Source organism: Dipodomys merriami, unplaced genomic scaffold (assembly GCF_024711535.1).
Source record: "Dipodomys merriami isolate MVZ:Mamm:240054 unplaced genomic scaffold, mDipMer1.0.p SCAF_14, whole genome shotgun sequence".
Classification (NCBI taxonomy): domain Eukaryota; kingdom Metazoa; phylum Chordata; class Mammalia; order Rodentia; family Heteromyidae; genus Dipodomys; species Dipodomys merriami.
In genome coordinates, this window is record NW_027202715.1 from 8,436,344 (window position 1) to 8,451,808 (window position 15,465).

The following is a 15,465-nucleotide window of genomic DNA, read 5'->3' on the forward strand; positions in this document are numbered from 1 at the left end:
TTGTTTCCTAAAGTTCCTGCTTTGAACTCATGCTCTGACATGTGACACCCCCCTGGCAGCACCCCCCCTCCCTGCCTGCAAGCTCCTGTCTTTGTGGGGTGAGTCCATTTTAGTTCTTCCTTTAAACACACACACACACACACACACACACACACACACACACACACACACACACACACACACACACACACACGCATGCACACACACACACACACACACACACACAAACAATGGGGAATAAAAACATGATTAGGGCCCGAGTAATGTGAGAAGAGAACTGAGGTATACCATGGGGTCTGATCTGAGGAAGGGCTCTAGGGGGGATTGGGAGCAGCGAGCATGCGTCTGGGGTGGTGACTGGAACAGACATGAATGGGAGCCTGCCCCTGCGCAGCACAGTGCTCCCGCGATTCTGTCTTGAGGACATGGGCAAACGTCTCGAGGACTTTTGCTTTGTGAGCTCTGGCAGAACAAACTTCCTGTGTCCCTAGTCATCTAGGGGAAGAATTGCAACGGCAGGTCAGCATGACCATTGAGTGTTGCAAGGCAGCCTCCTCTCATTGTCATCTGGATGCTGGGGACACGTGGACTGGCGTGGAGAGCAGTCGGGCAGTTGGGCAGGCCTGGAAGTCTGTTGTGAACTCTGTATGCAGGGTAACGCTGGATGGCCTCGGGCCCTGTTCTGCCCTGATCCTAGCTAGGCTGACAGCCCTGTGTGGGGCTTGACCATGTGGACCTGGGACAGGTTGCGATCGCCTGTCTTGAAGCCCTGGTGAGGATCTTATGTGGGCTTCCTCTGTGTCTCTTCTGTGCCAGGTCCCTTTCCTGGTTGTTAAGGCTACAACCTGGAACCAGGCATCCGTGCCCCTAGAGCTTGACTGGGAAGAAGTGATAGGAAAACCCTCTATGTGGGCTAGGTAAGGGCTGTGAGGAAAGTCAAGCAGAAGGAGACACCGAGGGCTGGCCCCGGAGGGATGGATGGAGCCATTCCACCTGGGAGGTAAAAGAAGGCTACTCTGGAGAAGTGCAATTGGAGACCCTAATCAAATGAAGGGGGCCAGCTACCAATGTGGATGGAAGACAACCTAACCAAGGGAAGAGTGTCAAGGTTCCGAAAACTCTGGGATTCCCATCTGTCATGTCCAGATTCTTATCCCCACCATATGTCAAATAAAGAGACAGGGTGAAGGGCAGGGAGAGATCTGTTACCCAGCAGCAACAGTGAAGACAGCAGTTCAGTTCACTTTCAGCCATCTTCAGCTGTCTTCAGGCGTGCAGACACTGGCGCCTTAGGTTAAATAGGGAGAATTGGGGGCAAAATAGTGAGAAAGGTGGTGAGAAAGGTATGCAGAGTTAAAAAGCATTGTTTCCTAAACAACACAGTATTACTACTTATACAGCATTTGCATTGCATATGTCATTATAAGTAATCCAGAGATGTTTTGAAGTATATGCGAAAAGGTGGGGGCTGAATGAAAATTGTGGGCATCTGAAAAGGTTGCCATCCACTGAGGGGTCTTGGGCCTGAGTCCCCTCCAGGGGAGCACTGTATTTTTTAAGGGTTCAAGAGGCTCAGAGGTGCTCAGTGGTCTCAGGGGGTGCTTGTGGGATGTAGGCCCAGGCAGGTCTGGATCATTTAAGGAAAGTTGGATGTTTTGAAGGTGGAACCAGTAGACGAACCTAGGGGCTTGAAGGCAGGGTGGGAAGGAAGGAAGCACCAGCACACAGGCTGGGTTTTCTTTTAACCAAGTAGGCAGACAGGGCACCATTTATCTAATAAATGAAGAGGAGCAGGGTGAGGCGCAGGAGATCAAAGCTCCATTGGGGCCTGGTCACATTGGAATCTCATTAGCTGTATCAGAGATGGATAAGCCATAGGGTGTGGGATGCAAGGGAGTGGCCAGAGCTGCAGATCTGGTTCTGCAAGTCAGCAGAGTACATGGGAAATTGGTTTTATCTGGGGGATGAAGGGCCTACGACTGAGTCGCAAGACTCACCAGCACCAAGTGCAGTGAGAAGGGGAGGAAGAGCAGGCAGGGGCAAGGCAATGTGGACCATGTGCCTGAAGCTAGGTGTGTCCACCAAGTGGTCACCACTGAGGTAAGATAAGATGAGAAACAAAGACTTCCAGCTTTTGTAAAAGAGCAGTAAAATCTTTGGGGAACTTGGGGCATGGTGGGGTGACGCGCCCTGCCATTGTCAGCCCTTGACAGGGAGAGCAGAGAGGAGTTCATGCTCTGATGGAGAAAATGGGAACTTATCAGCGGGAGTTGGTGTGGTGTGGGGGTGGTTAAAAGGACCAAGGTGGAGCACATCAAGTCTGTGCCTGTGTGGCCAGTGTTAATTGAAGAGTGGGTTAGCAAATGAGCGGGGGTTTGGGGTAGAGCCCCACTCCTTGATGCCTACCATTTTGGTCTTAATCCTCCCTGGGCCCTTGTGTTGTGCTTGGGAGTCCTGGCAGATCCATGTCAGTGCGGGGGTTCACGGAGCACTGTGAAACTGGGAACCCTGGAAAACTGGACAAAAGCTCAGATTTGTGTGCACTTGGTGAACGTGACATCTGTGATCTTGAAGCGATGAAACCTCCTGAGGCTTTCATTGAAGGAGCTTTGACTTCCCATTCCAGCTATCTGAGTCTGGTGTTGTATAAAATGGGCAGAGGCAGGTGGCTCACAGCTGAAGAATACACTGAAGGGAGTTGACAGTCACGGGGAGACCTAGCTCGGTTATTTATCCTGAGATACCTGAAGGTGTAAAGTGGTTAACAGAAAAACGGGATGCAGCTTGACTTGCCCACAGCATGATGCATTTGGTTTCAGAGGAAAACTCCTCCCTGCCTTAGGAACCTGCTTGGTAATTTGGGTATGTACTTGCCCTTAGCTCTAATGGGAAGAGGGGTCTGGGGACACTTCTTGATGAGCTCACTGCTTAGGTCAGACTTTTTTTTTCTTTTCTGGTGCCAATCCTAGGTCTTGAACTTAGGGCCTGGGCACTGTCCCTGAGTTTGTTTGTTTGTTTGTTTGTTTTTTTCTTTAGGTTGTGGGGCCTGAACTCTGGGCCTGGGCACTGTCCTTTAGCTCTTCAGCTGAAGGCTAGTACTCTACCACTTGAGTCACAGCACCACTTCCGGCTTTTTTTTCTTCTGCCTATGTGGTGCTGAGGAATTGAACCCAGGGCCTCATGCATGCAAGGCAAGTGCTCTACCACTGAACCACCTTCCCAGTCCTGTCCCTGAGCTTTGTTGCTCAAGGGTAGCACTTTACTACTAGAGCCACAGCTCTACTTCCAGCTTCTTCGTCTTCTTTTTTGTTGTTGTTGTTGTTTTGTTTGGTGCTTAATTGGAGGTAAGAGTCTCATAGAATTTGCTGCCTGGTCTGGCTTCAAACTGCAGTCCTCAGATCTCAGCCTCCTGAATAGCTAGGGTGACAGGTGTAAGCCACCAGCACGCAGCCAGGGCATCATTTAATTCATTACTTAGAACCCAGCATTTCCTGAGCGCATGTGAGCCCCTGTAGGGGATATGGGAAGATGCCCCGTCCTGGCCAGTGAAGGGCGTGGGTAGCTGCTTCTCTGTAGTTTGGGCCTGAGGAAAGGAAGGTGGTAGTTTGTGTTCCTAGCTGCCTGATCCTGTGCTGATCCTCACCTGTGTCTCACACACCAAAGATTGTGTAAGCACACCCATCTTGAATGGGAGAAGATGTTTCACTCTATAGGGTTCTTCCTCCCGACGGGGTCATAGGGCCACTGGGGGTTGAAAGGGCATGTCCGGCTTTCAGAGAAGGTAGGTGCTGGTGACCTGCAGAGACGGAATTTCCTTTTCTTAGGGTAGAGAGCTCCTGTCATCTGCAGGACCAAGGGGCCATATTGGACCAGAGCCAAGAGCCTCTCTGACTGGCATGTGGGTTTTGCTCTAACTTGAAGCATGTTTGTGTTCACAGTGCTGGTTTCTGACCTAACTTTTCTTTCCTTCCTTTTTCTCCCTGTCCACTGCCCCTGCTTAGTTGGCTGGAGTTGTCTTCCTCGGCGTTGGGCTGTGGGCATGGAGTGAAAAGGTAGGTGGAACCCATAACAGGCCCCAGTTACCAGGCAGATCCATTCCTTGTGTCCCCTCCCCCAGTCTGTTCTCTGACAAGCCTTGCTGTTGCAGTGGGGCCTTGTCATTGATCTTTATAGACCTGGCCCTTGGGGCTAGCTCTGCTGCGGGCAGTAGGGTTACACTGCTATGGCCACTGCTAAGCCAGTAAGGCTTTGGGAAGTTTCAGATATGTGAGCCTCCAGTGGTTCCCCGGCTCCCCCTCCCCTGCTCCCCATTTGTGACTTGGGAGCAAACAAGCACCTGTGCTTACTTCTGAGGCACTGGCCCACAGGAAGAAGCCCTGAGAGCAGGGAGCCCTGTGGTAGGACCGGTCTTTAGGCCTGTGGATTTCTAGCCCAGCCTAGGAGAGGTGAGGAGGGGAGACCAGACTCAGACTATGCAGAAGGACAAGGTTCAGTTGGTATGCCAGGGGTTTGAGACTGGCCAAGGGCAAGGTGGAGCCCTGGGGCCTTCCTTGCCCTGTGGGAGGTTGATTCCAGGGAGGTGGTGAGCTGTGAAATCCCTACTGGACCAGGGAGGGAAGAGGACAGAGCAAGGGGCTTAGGGAAATGGAAGCCCCAGGTAGAGTCCTAGGCCCTTTGTTCCTTCAGTGTTTCCTTCCTTTGCTCCAGGAACACTGAAGTGTGGGCTTTCCTGTCATGAGCTTTATGGACTATGTAAGACCTGTCTTTGTGTTTCAAAGTGGTCTGTGAACCCCTAAATAGCAGCATCTGGAATGCAGTGTTCCTTTGTCCCAGTGACCTAGAAACGGATGTAAACTGTGACTCACAGTGCCACCATGTGGCTGCTTCAGGGGCTGCAGCATCCTGATGGGGCCAAGACCTCAGTCTGGGGCTGGCTGCATAGCTTGCCTGGGCAGCCCACTCTTTTCTCCTTCCCTGTTTAGATCTCACAGAACTTTTCTATGCGGCTGCCACTAGCCACACACAACTATTTGTATTTAAATGAATTTAAAGTATATACAAACGAGAATTCAGTTCTTGGTATCTCTGTCCACCTTCTCAGTGCTCAGTGACCACCTCTTTGGGCAATGCCAATATTAAACACCTCCACCACACAGAAAGTTCTATGCATAGCACCGCAGCCTTTACCTGCCTTGCGCCAGCACTCCACCAGAGTGCTCATTGTGAAGCTGCACCTGGCCAATTTGGCCACAGGACTCCCTATACCTCCCCACCCTCTACTAGGGCCTGGCAGAGGGCTTCCTATAGGCCACACAGAAAGCCTGAGGTCTGCCTGGCAGGAACTTCATGGGGAGGGTGTCTGAGGGTTGAGGTGGCCAAGGACGCTGGGCAGAGGGAGCCTCCAAAGCACCCGCAGAACCATACTCCAGCCTGGCTCTTAATGATAGGACAGAGCCTTGGGAGGCCACAGACCTGACCCCCCACCCCTTCTGATACCCAACCCCCAGGTACCCTTGGCTCCCATTCAAGGCTGAGGCTGCCCTGCTTTCTCTGACTCTTCCAGGGTGTGCTATCTGACCTCACCAAAGTAACCCGGCTCCATGGAATTGACCCTGTGGTGCTGGTCCTGATGGTGGGCGTGGTGATGTTCACACTGGGGTTTGCTGGCTGTGTAGGGGCCCTGCGGGAAAACATCTGCCTGCTCAAGTTTGTGAGTACCCCAGATCTGGGTAGGATACAGAAAGGGTAAGGGGTGATGGGGGAAAGGGGTAGGCGCTGCTGGGCAGGCCCATGTGGGACCTGGTCCCACAGTGGAGGCAGGGGCCAGCCCTCTGTATCCTGCTGCTTTGCTGAAGGTAAGACCTGGGCATAGGCCTTGCTGAGCAGGCTCTTCACCCAGGAGCACTGGGGCCCTTGGTGAGGGGGAGTCAGCTGTGTGTGTGTGTGTATGCAGGTCCCTCCTTCCTCTCCTCTGCCTTTTATCTATGCCCAGAAGTTCTGAAAGGATTGTTTGTCTGCTCTTCCACCTTTGCCCTTCCTGGCTAGGATCAAAAGATGTTGTCAATTTCATTAAGAAATCATTTCCTTTCTCCAGGGTATGTGAATCTGTTGGCTATGCAATGCAGAATCCTTAATTTTCTGGCCGAACTGCTCGTTACCAAGAGTTTAGTTTTATATTTAGATACAAATTCATTTTTAAATGCATACAGTTCAAATTAAATAGCACCTGGAGGGGGAAACACATTATTGCATTATTTTAAATAATCTATTATTTGTTGAGTTTATTAGGTCAAGCTTTCTTAGTTTAAAAAGCAAAATACATATATTTCTTAGGGTGTTTTTAAAAAAATTCTCTTAAAAATACTATGTTTAAGCCTGGCATAGTTGTGCACACCTATAATCCTAGCTACTCCAAACGTGGAAGGAGAATGGAGCGTTTGGAGCAAGCCAGCATTACATAGTGAGACCCTGTCAAAATAAAACAAAACCAAAACACCAGTAGGGCTGGAATGGCTCTCAGTAGAATGCTTGCTCCAGGCCCAACATTTTGATCTTTACCCTTGCAAACAAACATACAATAACAAAAACACTCCTGAAAGACAAACCAAAACAAAAAACCCCAACTATGTTTAGCATTTCGCTTCCTGTGGCAAAGCGATCTGGCTTGCTTTCTGACAGAGGCCTCAGACCCTGCCTGGGCAGGAGGCAGTGTGGACCTGTGGCTGCAGATGGATGCAGAGGAGTGACAGGTGTTCCAGGGAGGCACATTGCTGACCACCCTGTGCTCACACACAGGGATGCTGGCAGGAGAGGGCCCTGCTAAAGAGCTAGGTGCCTGTGGGAGTTAGGTGCTTAGTCTCCTTGTCCCTAAAGTAGAGGTGACACATGAGATTTCTGGTAACTCAGATGGTTGATTGTGCATGGACAGTAGTTGGATAGTGTGACTGTAGGCTCTGTCAGGAAGAGTGAGGGCCTGTGCTCCCTGACCAGGTGTCCTCTTGTGGGGGAGGGCTCGTTGTTAGGAAATGATAGGCAGCTCTCGTTGGAGTGTTCTCATCCTTTTGGCTTGTTCCATCCTTACCAGCAGTGCAGTGAGTGCCCTGTTGACCATAGTGCTTGCCCCTGGCTGACAATGGGGCATTGCCGGGCATGAGGGGTCTCTGTATTGCAGGCTGTGCAGCAGGCCCTGGTGCAGGGTTGGATGGGGTACACTGCAGGGCCACTCTAGTGGCTCTGTGACTCTACACCCCATCCTTGTCCCTGTAGTTCTGCGGGGCTATCGTGCTCATCTTCTTCCTGGAGCTGGCGGTGGCCGTGCTGGCCTTCCTGTTCCAGGACTGGGTGAGGGACCGGTTCCGAGAATTCTTCGAGAGCAACATCAGATCCTACCGGGATGACATCGACCTGCAGAACCTCATCGACTCCCTGCAGAAAGCAGTAAGTGCCACTCCTGATGGGCTCCAGGTAGAGCTCATACTCTCTTGCCTTTACCATCCTGCTGCCCCAAGCCAAGGCGGGGTGGGGGTGCTTTAAGGCTTTCCTCTGCAGTGGCTTTTTTGCCTTCAGTGTGGCAGACAGCAGGAAGGCCATGGAGTATCAGTTGTGCTTGCTCATGTTGGGCTGATCCATCTCAGTGTATCTTCCCCCCATTTGCAGTAGGCAGTAAGTCCTGGTAGCCACCCATTCCCAGAAGCCCAGTCCTCCCCGTCCCTCTGTTTTAGGACCCAGCTGTTGCCAGCCTTGCCCAATATCCACGCTGGCAGCCACAGGCCCCTTTGGGACCTTGGGACCCATGGGGGTAGGTAGGAGTGGGCAGAGTTCTTCCCTCCAAACTTGTGACTTACTGTCTGAGGCTATTCCTGTCCCTTTCCTGGGTAAGGGGGGGCGGGGGGGGGAGGAGGCTGGCTTTCCCCTTCCTGTTTGAGAAGGGCAAGTTGCCTGAAGGAAGCTTCCTCCTGTGGAGGGCTGTGACCGCTCTGGAATTGTCCCCAGGGAGAGGGATGTCTAAGCAGTCCCAGCCTGTGGCCCTCAGTCCATCTGCTCCCTTTCTTTCTTCATGTGCACCTGGAGCCTTGGACCCCAGCCACCCCGGTCCTCTGGGAGGAACCCACGCCCTGCCACAGCGGCCTACACAGAGACCTCCTGTTTGATCTTTGTTCTACCAGAAAGCTCAGCTTCCGAGAGACCTTTTCTATGGAACGCTTGGTTCCAAGGAGAAAACAAACCAGAAAGCCCTGAAAATAACTCTGATCCACTGTTATTCTTAGCCACGACTTGGATCCCCTTGTTTTGTGTATCAGAGCACCCAGCCGAAACCATTTATTTATATCACCCAAGAGTCCACCAAATTGTTGGTCCTGACCTGTGTGGGTCTGTGAAAGGCCCCAGATCCCAGCCGTCTTCCCACGTCCTCCTGTTCTGCTCGGCATCACAGTTTCTCTGTTTCATGCTCACGTGGCCAGCAGCCTGCCGTCTTCCTCATTCGGGTTCAGGCGCTCCTTCCCTGCACTGCCTAAAGGACATTGTCTTTTTCTGCATCAATTCTTTTTACCCATTTTTCTTCAAGAATACCTTCAAACTCTAGATCCTCTTGCCTTAGCTTCTGAGCATTGGGATTATAAGCAGGGCGTATGCTTGATTTCTTTCCTTCTGAAAAAAATTTTTTTTTCCAAATAGATCCAGAAAGTTCTAGAACTTTCTTTGTTTGCTGTATTAGGGAGTCATTAAGACATATGGCATAGTGGAAGAGTTGGGGTGGGGAAGGTGGGATTTTACAAGAAAGGAAAGCCAAGGCAGTCCGTGTGATCATTTGCAGTAACTACATCCACTCACGTGTTGGCCACAGGGGTAGGGGCCGGAGTGAGATCTCTCTGGTACTGTTCTCAGCATGGCCGTGTGCCTCCTATGTTGGGTTTTCCACATGTGTAAACCAGGGAGGACATTGTTTGCCCTGGAGTGGAAGGCTCACATGTAGGCAGAGTTGCTGTGTTGCTGTTCTCTCTAATCATGACTCTTGTCCCAGAAAGAGGTGGGCCAGCATAGCCCCTTTGGTGTTCCCTGGGAGGAGAGGAGCATATGGAAGGGGCCTTATAGGGGAGAAGGGGCTAGGAGGTGGACGAGTCCAGGGAGAAGGGAAGGCTTCTCACAAAACAGGAACCAGAGCTGAGCTCCCCGACCTGTGCTGGATTGGGGGCACCTATGAGTGAGCCTCGGATGTCACGGCTGTTCATTCCTCCTTAAGGGGCTACCAGTGGCGTCATCTAGCATCTCTGTGGGCCTTCATTTCTGCCATGCCAAGACCCATACCCTGTACCAGTGTCGCTGACATTTATCAACTTCTCTGGTTGCAGAACCAGTGCTGTGGGGCGTATGGCCCTGAGGACTGGGACCTCAATGTCTACTTCAACTGCAGCGGTGCCAGCTACAGCCGCGAGAAGTGTGGGGTGCCCTTCTCCTGCTGTGTGCCAGATCCCGCGGTAAGTCCGTCGTGGAGCCTGCGTGGCTCCTGCAGACTCTCAGCGTGCCCTGGGCTGCCTCTTCCTGCAGACCCAAGGTGTTTGCCCTGCTTTCTCCACCGCCCGCCCCAGGCTCTTACATCCTGAGGTCCTGCATTGTCACAGCCCCCCGGGCTGCTCACCTGTGTCCTCCGAACTCAGAACCCCACAGGGCCCACAGAGCACAGCATCTCTAGGTGGACAATTGATTTCTATTTTTTTCTGTTCTACCTTGTTTCATTCCCACACCAAGACACATGTCATTGGGGTTCCAGAAATTGAGTTTTAGGGTGACAACGGAAGGTGTGTTCCCTTTGCCTGAATTGAGTCCGAAAAAATCTGGGCCCTTTGCAAAGTCTGTGTGCAGTTCTTGTATGGCCGGGACTAGGTCACCAGGATCTTGAGTATCAGCTGTGAGCATGCAGGCCATGAGCCGTGGGCCAGAACCTCTGTGTCAGGGGCAGCTTTTCCTCAGTGGGTCTGAGGCTGCATTTGCTGCTGTTACACAAATGGTGGCTGAGGTCTCCAAAGGTGTCTGGGAAGCAACACCAGTATAGTCAGCATTGCTTTTAGCAACTGAAACTTTTACTGCCTACCATAAAGACTGGCAAACTGTGGATCAGGACTCAAATCTGGCCTGCTGTTTCATATGACTTGTGAGCCAAAAATGCTTTTAGCTAATTCTAAGAGATAGTTGTAGTCAGGTTTTGATCACTGTAACAAAATATGCTGAGATAATTAACTTAGAAAGACTAAAGGTTTATGGGGTTAGGAATAATAGCTGAGGGTAGAGTGCATGTTTAGCATGATCTGCAGCTAGAGCTGTGTTGGTTGGTTTATGCACTGCCCTTCTTCTCTCTTGCTATAGAAGAAGAGTGGAGATGGCTGACATAATTACTCTCTAGTTCTGAACAGGGACGACCGTCCCAGCCTGAGGATGGGAGCTGTGGAGGGATTTCCTCAGGTGTTTGCTGGTGCTAGGTTGTAACCTTTCTAGAACTTTGTACTATCAGCTAGCTATTCACGAGAACAATATTGATGACTTTCCTTGTTTTTCCTACAGCAAAAAGTTGTGAACACACAATGTGGCTACGATGTCAGGATTCAGGTGAGAACCCTGGCGTACACGGTTTGAAGGGAGCTGTTGGATGACAGCTCTTTAGGTTTTGCTCCCTGTAGTCCAGCAAGTTGCTTTTTGAGTCCCGGAGACTTTGGTTCAATGGTGACCGGATCGCAGCCTGCCCTGGGAGGGGCAAACATGGGAGACCAGTGCTTGTGCCTTTCCTGGAGAGGTCTCTGTCCTCAGCTCTGTCTGTACAGGAGCTTTTATGTCATTTCATTTCATTTCACTTTTATATTGTTCTCTCTCACTCTGTGTGTGTGTGTGTGTGTGTGTGTGTGTGTTGGTACTGGGGCTTGAACTCAGGACCTGATTGTTCTCTCTCACTCTGTGTGTGTGTGTGTGTGTGTGTGTGTGTGTGTGTGTGTGTGTGTGTGTGTGTGTGTGTGTGTGTGTGTGTGTGTGTGTGTGTGTGTGTGTGTGTGTGTGTGTGTGTGTGTTGGTACTGGGGCTTGAACTCAGGACCTGAGTGGGGCTTGAACTCAGGACCTGAGTGTTGTCGCTGAGCTCTTTTTGCTCAAGGCTAGTGCTCTACCACTTGAGCCACAGCTCTGCTTCTGGCTGTTTGGTGGTTAATTGGAGATAAGAGTCTCATGGACTTCACTGCCCAGGGCTGGCTTCAAGTGTGATCCTCAGATCTCAGGCTTTTGAGTAGCTAGGAGGACAGGTAGCTGACAGGGAGCTTCTTTGTAGGGGAGTAGGGTGGGGAACTCCATGTGTGCACAGACTCAAGACTGTCTCCCCACAGTTGAAGAGCAAGTGGGATGAGTTCATCTTCACGAAAGGCTGCATCCAGGCGCTGGAGGGCTGGCTCCCGAGGAACATTTACATCGTGGCTGGTGTCTTCATCGCCATCTCCCTGCTGCAGGTGTGGCCCAGGGGACCCGAATCCTCGAACCCTTGTCCAGCATGGGAGTGATGTGAGAGAGCTGAGAGCCCAGGCCAAGCACTCTGTGTATTTCCGGACCACAGAGTGCCTGTAACTGTGTGTGGGGTTCAGCTCTGACTCCTCTCCTCACAGTCCACTCCCTGGAGTGAGGCTGGAAGGGTGTGGGCCCTTCTGGAGGGTCCAGAGGCCTCCTCAGAGCATATCACTAGAGGCTGGATAGCGGTGCTCGGGTGTCTGTCCCCTGGTGGGTGGATGGGTGGCAGCGTTTAGGAGGTATTGAGCTACGGAATGGAAGATGACATTTCCACACAGTGGGAACTCGGGTCGGGCCATCCCCTCAGGACCGCTTTCCTGTCCCCTGGCCTCTCAGGGAGGGGTCTTCCCTTCTACAGGGGACCCTCTGGCCACTGTGCTTGGTGACCTCCTTTGCTGATCAAGGCTGTCGGTGATTGGAAGCCAGCTTTCCCCTGTGGAGGGACATGATGGCTATGGGGGGGCCGCGAGGAGAATGGACTTCTCCTAGCGCCAATGCCCACTGAGAATGCTGGCTTTGGTTTCAGATATTTGGCATCTTCCTGGCGAGGACCCTGATCTCAGACATTGAGGCGGTGAAGGCAGGCCATCACTTCTGAGGCGCGGAGTGGAGCAAGCGGAGCTGAGCCATGCCGTGGTGGAGGCCAGGGCCACCACCGCCCTCACCCCGAACGTCCCCTGGGAGGGACGCTGCCAGCGCCTCGCAGAGCCAGCGCCCCGTCTTCGGCATCAGCGGGACCTGACCTCTCTGTTTCTGTCTGCTGGTGCTGAAGACTGAGGGCTCCTTCATACACGCCCAGAACTTGAGATGGGATCCCTTCTCCCCCAGGGTATATCCCAAGCTAGAGAATGTGTCTTTCTAGGGGGTGGTGACTGAGGACAGACATACAGGCTGCAGGGAGGGCTTGAGTCTGAAAGCAGCTGCCCCGCTCCTCACTCCACACCTGGGGGCAGTGGCCTAGCCTGGGGGCGGGGCACCCACATGGAGGGCAGGGCATCGAGGAGGACAAGGCTCCATCTCCATCAGGTCAAACAGCACAGGGGCTGTCCCTAGGAGAGGGGGAGGGGCCTGGTGGACACGGCTTGCTAGTGGTATCTGTGGGGTTGAACAGGAGCCTCAGCCATGTTCTCGTGAAGTAAGCCTGAGCCAGGGTATGTGACATGTACCAGCTCCTGCCTTTCCCCCTGGACAGAACAGCCGCCCGTCTCCTAGCATTAAGCTCCAGGGCCCCCGGGTGGGCAGAAGTGGGGGACCCACTTCTCTGCCGAGAGCTGGCTCTCAAAGATCTTCAAGAGTGTAAATAGTTTATTTATAGGGGTAAGGATGTTCCCACACTGTACCTTCATTCCCGCGGCCCCCCCCCCCCCCCCAGCATTTCCCATTAAGCAGCCTTACTGGTATCTAGGACTGAAGCATCTCCTTTCGGTTCCCCAAGTCTCAAGAACCAGGCCGCCTCCCTCCCACAGCCCCCACGTCCCACAGCTTCTCCCAGCCTCCACCAAACACCCCTCTCACCAGTGGGTCACCCTGCTTTTCCTCACTGTTTTCTGGTCTTGGTGCTACTGAAATTGTCACCCAGAATTTAAATCCTGCCCTGTCCCTCCCTACAGCACGCCTAGAGAACCCCAGCCCCAGATAGCTGACTTGGAAACCTGGCACCTGCCATGCTCTTCCCAGGAGATACACCCTCCCACAAGCTCGCCATGTTTGATCTCTAACTTTCCCAGGGACCCCTCCCCTGCCGTATCTGTGGTCCCCGTGTCTACTCTTCCCCTCAGGGCTGTTCCGGGGCTTACTCTTGGAGATGAAGTCTGGCCTGTACTGGCTTCTAGTGGTCCCCTACATGCAGAGCCAAGACACAAGTGTCCATCTTCGGCTGGGCTGCTCTCATGCTTCTCCCTGGATTGTTATCTGTCTGTCCTCACTGTTCAGGGATCGAGTGCTACTTCAGTCACCTGCCACCGTGGCCGTAAACATTCTAATGTGGTGTATTTTGGTGATACTGGTGGATGTTTGTTGATGATGATGATGATGATGATGATGATGATGACGATGACGACAACGTTACAACTTTTTTTTTTTTTTTTTTTTTTTACAATTCTCTGTAGACTAGAGGAAGAAGAATGCTTGTGTTTTTAGGAAGCGTGATGCTTCTCTTTGACTGCCAAACTCTTTTATGGAATATATCTTTGTATTAATGTTGCTGTTTTGGTTGTTTTTGTTTTGTTTTGAGTCCTTATCAAAATGGCGTTAAGCATCTCAGTAGTAAGCATAGCTATGGAGGACACCACACCACCGAGGAGCACCGACAGGAAATCTAAGGCTGTCCCTGGCTTATGTCACACTCACCTTCTGTGTGTAGGGGACAAGTCAGACAAGTGTGTGGCTCAGGGTTCTACCACCCCCAGCTTTAAGTTTGAGCTGGAAGGACTTTAATTCACATGGGAGGAAACATGCACTCAGGTTGTTTGTGTCTCTGCAGCCCTCGGCAGTATTACTGAGCCAAGCTAGTGAGCTCAGGGGTCCTGTACCTGGTTGGAGTTTGGACTCTGTGCTGTGGAAAGCTGCATGTCCTGACTTGGATTGCCCATCTGTAGTGGTGTGTGTGTGTGTGTGTGTGTGTGTGTGTGTGTGTGTGTGTGTGTGTGTGTGTGTGTGTGTGTGTGTGTGTGTGTGTGTGTGTGTCCGTCTGTCCATCTGTCTGTCTGTGTCTGACCTAGCCTTCTGGGGGTGTTGGTGGCTGCACTGACACCATGGGCTCTGGACAGCTCCTGCTATCCCATCTGCCCAGGTCACAGTCCCTGTTCAAGGTCAAGTATAGCCATGACTGCCAAACCTGGGTTTGTGTCCTGATAAGTTTATAAAAATTGGGGGAGCTGGGTGCCGGTGGCTCGTGCCTCTAATCCTAGCTACTCAGGAGGCTGAGATATGAGGATTCTGTTCAAAGCCAACCCAGGCAGGAACATCTGTGAGACTCTAATCTCCAATTAACCACCAGAAAACTGGAAGTGGCACTGTGGCTCAAGTGGTTGAGCATTAGGCTTGAGCTGAAGAGCTTAGGGACAGCATGCAGGCCCAGAGTTCAAGACCCATGACTGACCAAAAAAAAAAAAAAAAAAAAGGTTGGGGCCATTTCAGTCCATCTCTGAGTAGATGTGATGGATGAAAACTGCAGATCAAAGCCCCCCAATACCATGGCACCCACCGTGAAGCTTGGGGCCAGCCTGCCTGCCCTGAGCCCATCTTTCCTGTCCTTGGGCTGGACAGAAGCACTGTATAACCTGCGCCCTCTTCCCCTTACACACTCACTTCAGTCTCAGTCTCCCCTTCCTGTGACCTGCCAGCTCCTCTCTAGTCTTTGCCTGACATTCCCCTGCCAGTTCTGTCTCTCACCTTTCCTTCCTATAGTACCATTGCTTTCTTTTCCCCATTTCGCAGCTTCTGACCCGTCTCTCTGCCCTCCTCAGCCCGTCTCCCCCTCCATTTGTCCATTTGTCAGACCCAGACCCTGGCTTGGTCTTTCGCCCCTCACTCATGCTCTGGGTCTCCCTTTCCTAACCCTTCCCTCGGTGAGGCATATTTCTGACCTCTTCTCCCCATCCTTTGCAGGCATTGGCTGACACTGTGTACCTCTGCCCTTCTTAGTGGCACCTCCCACTGCCCACAGGACAGAGCTGTGTCCTGAGCAGGAAGGCCATCTGCACAGCTCCATGAGAAGCCTAACACTTGATTTCCTTATACAAATAGCACTCAAGATGAATGGGTAGTGAGACTTACCAGACTACAGAGTGCTCGTGGTACTGGGGATGGAATAGCTTCATTCTTTCACTAGAACAGCTTGCAGGAAACCATTTTTTATGTCCAAACATGAGGCTCAGAGAAAGGCAAGTTACTGTCAAGGATTTGGAAGGGTAGGGTGTAAACCCTG

General features: G+C 52.0%; 1 protein-coding gene across 1 annotated transcript in view; it reads left to right on the forward strand.

Annotated features, from left to right (window-relative positions):
• Tspan14 (tetraspanin 14) overlaps positions 1–13,739 on the forward strand; it is a 52,828-nt gene extending 39,089 nt beyond the window's left edge. The window contains exons 3-9 of the mRNA XM_070020730.1: positions 4,002–4,052; positions 5,564–5,710; positions 7,267–7,437; positions 9,351–9,476; positions 10,558–10,602; positions 11,363–11,482; positions 12,064–13,739. Of these exons, the coding sequence (XP_069876831.1) occupies positions 4,002–4,052; positions 5,564–5,710; positions 7,267–7,437; positions 9,351–9,476; positions 10,558–10,602; positions 11,363–11,482; positions 12,064–12,135 (732 nt within the window). The 3' untranslated portion in view covers positions 12,136–13,739. The remainder of the gene's footprint in view (positions 1–4,001; positions 4,053–5,563; positions 5,711–7,266; positions 7,438–9,350; positions 9,477–10,557; positions 10,603–11,362; positions 11,483–12,063) is intronic.
• The last annotated feature ends 1,726 nt before the right edge of the window (positions 13,740–15,465 follow it).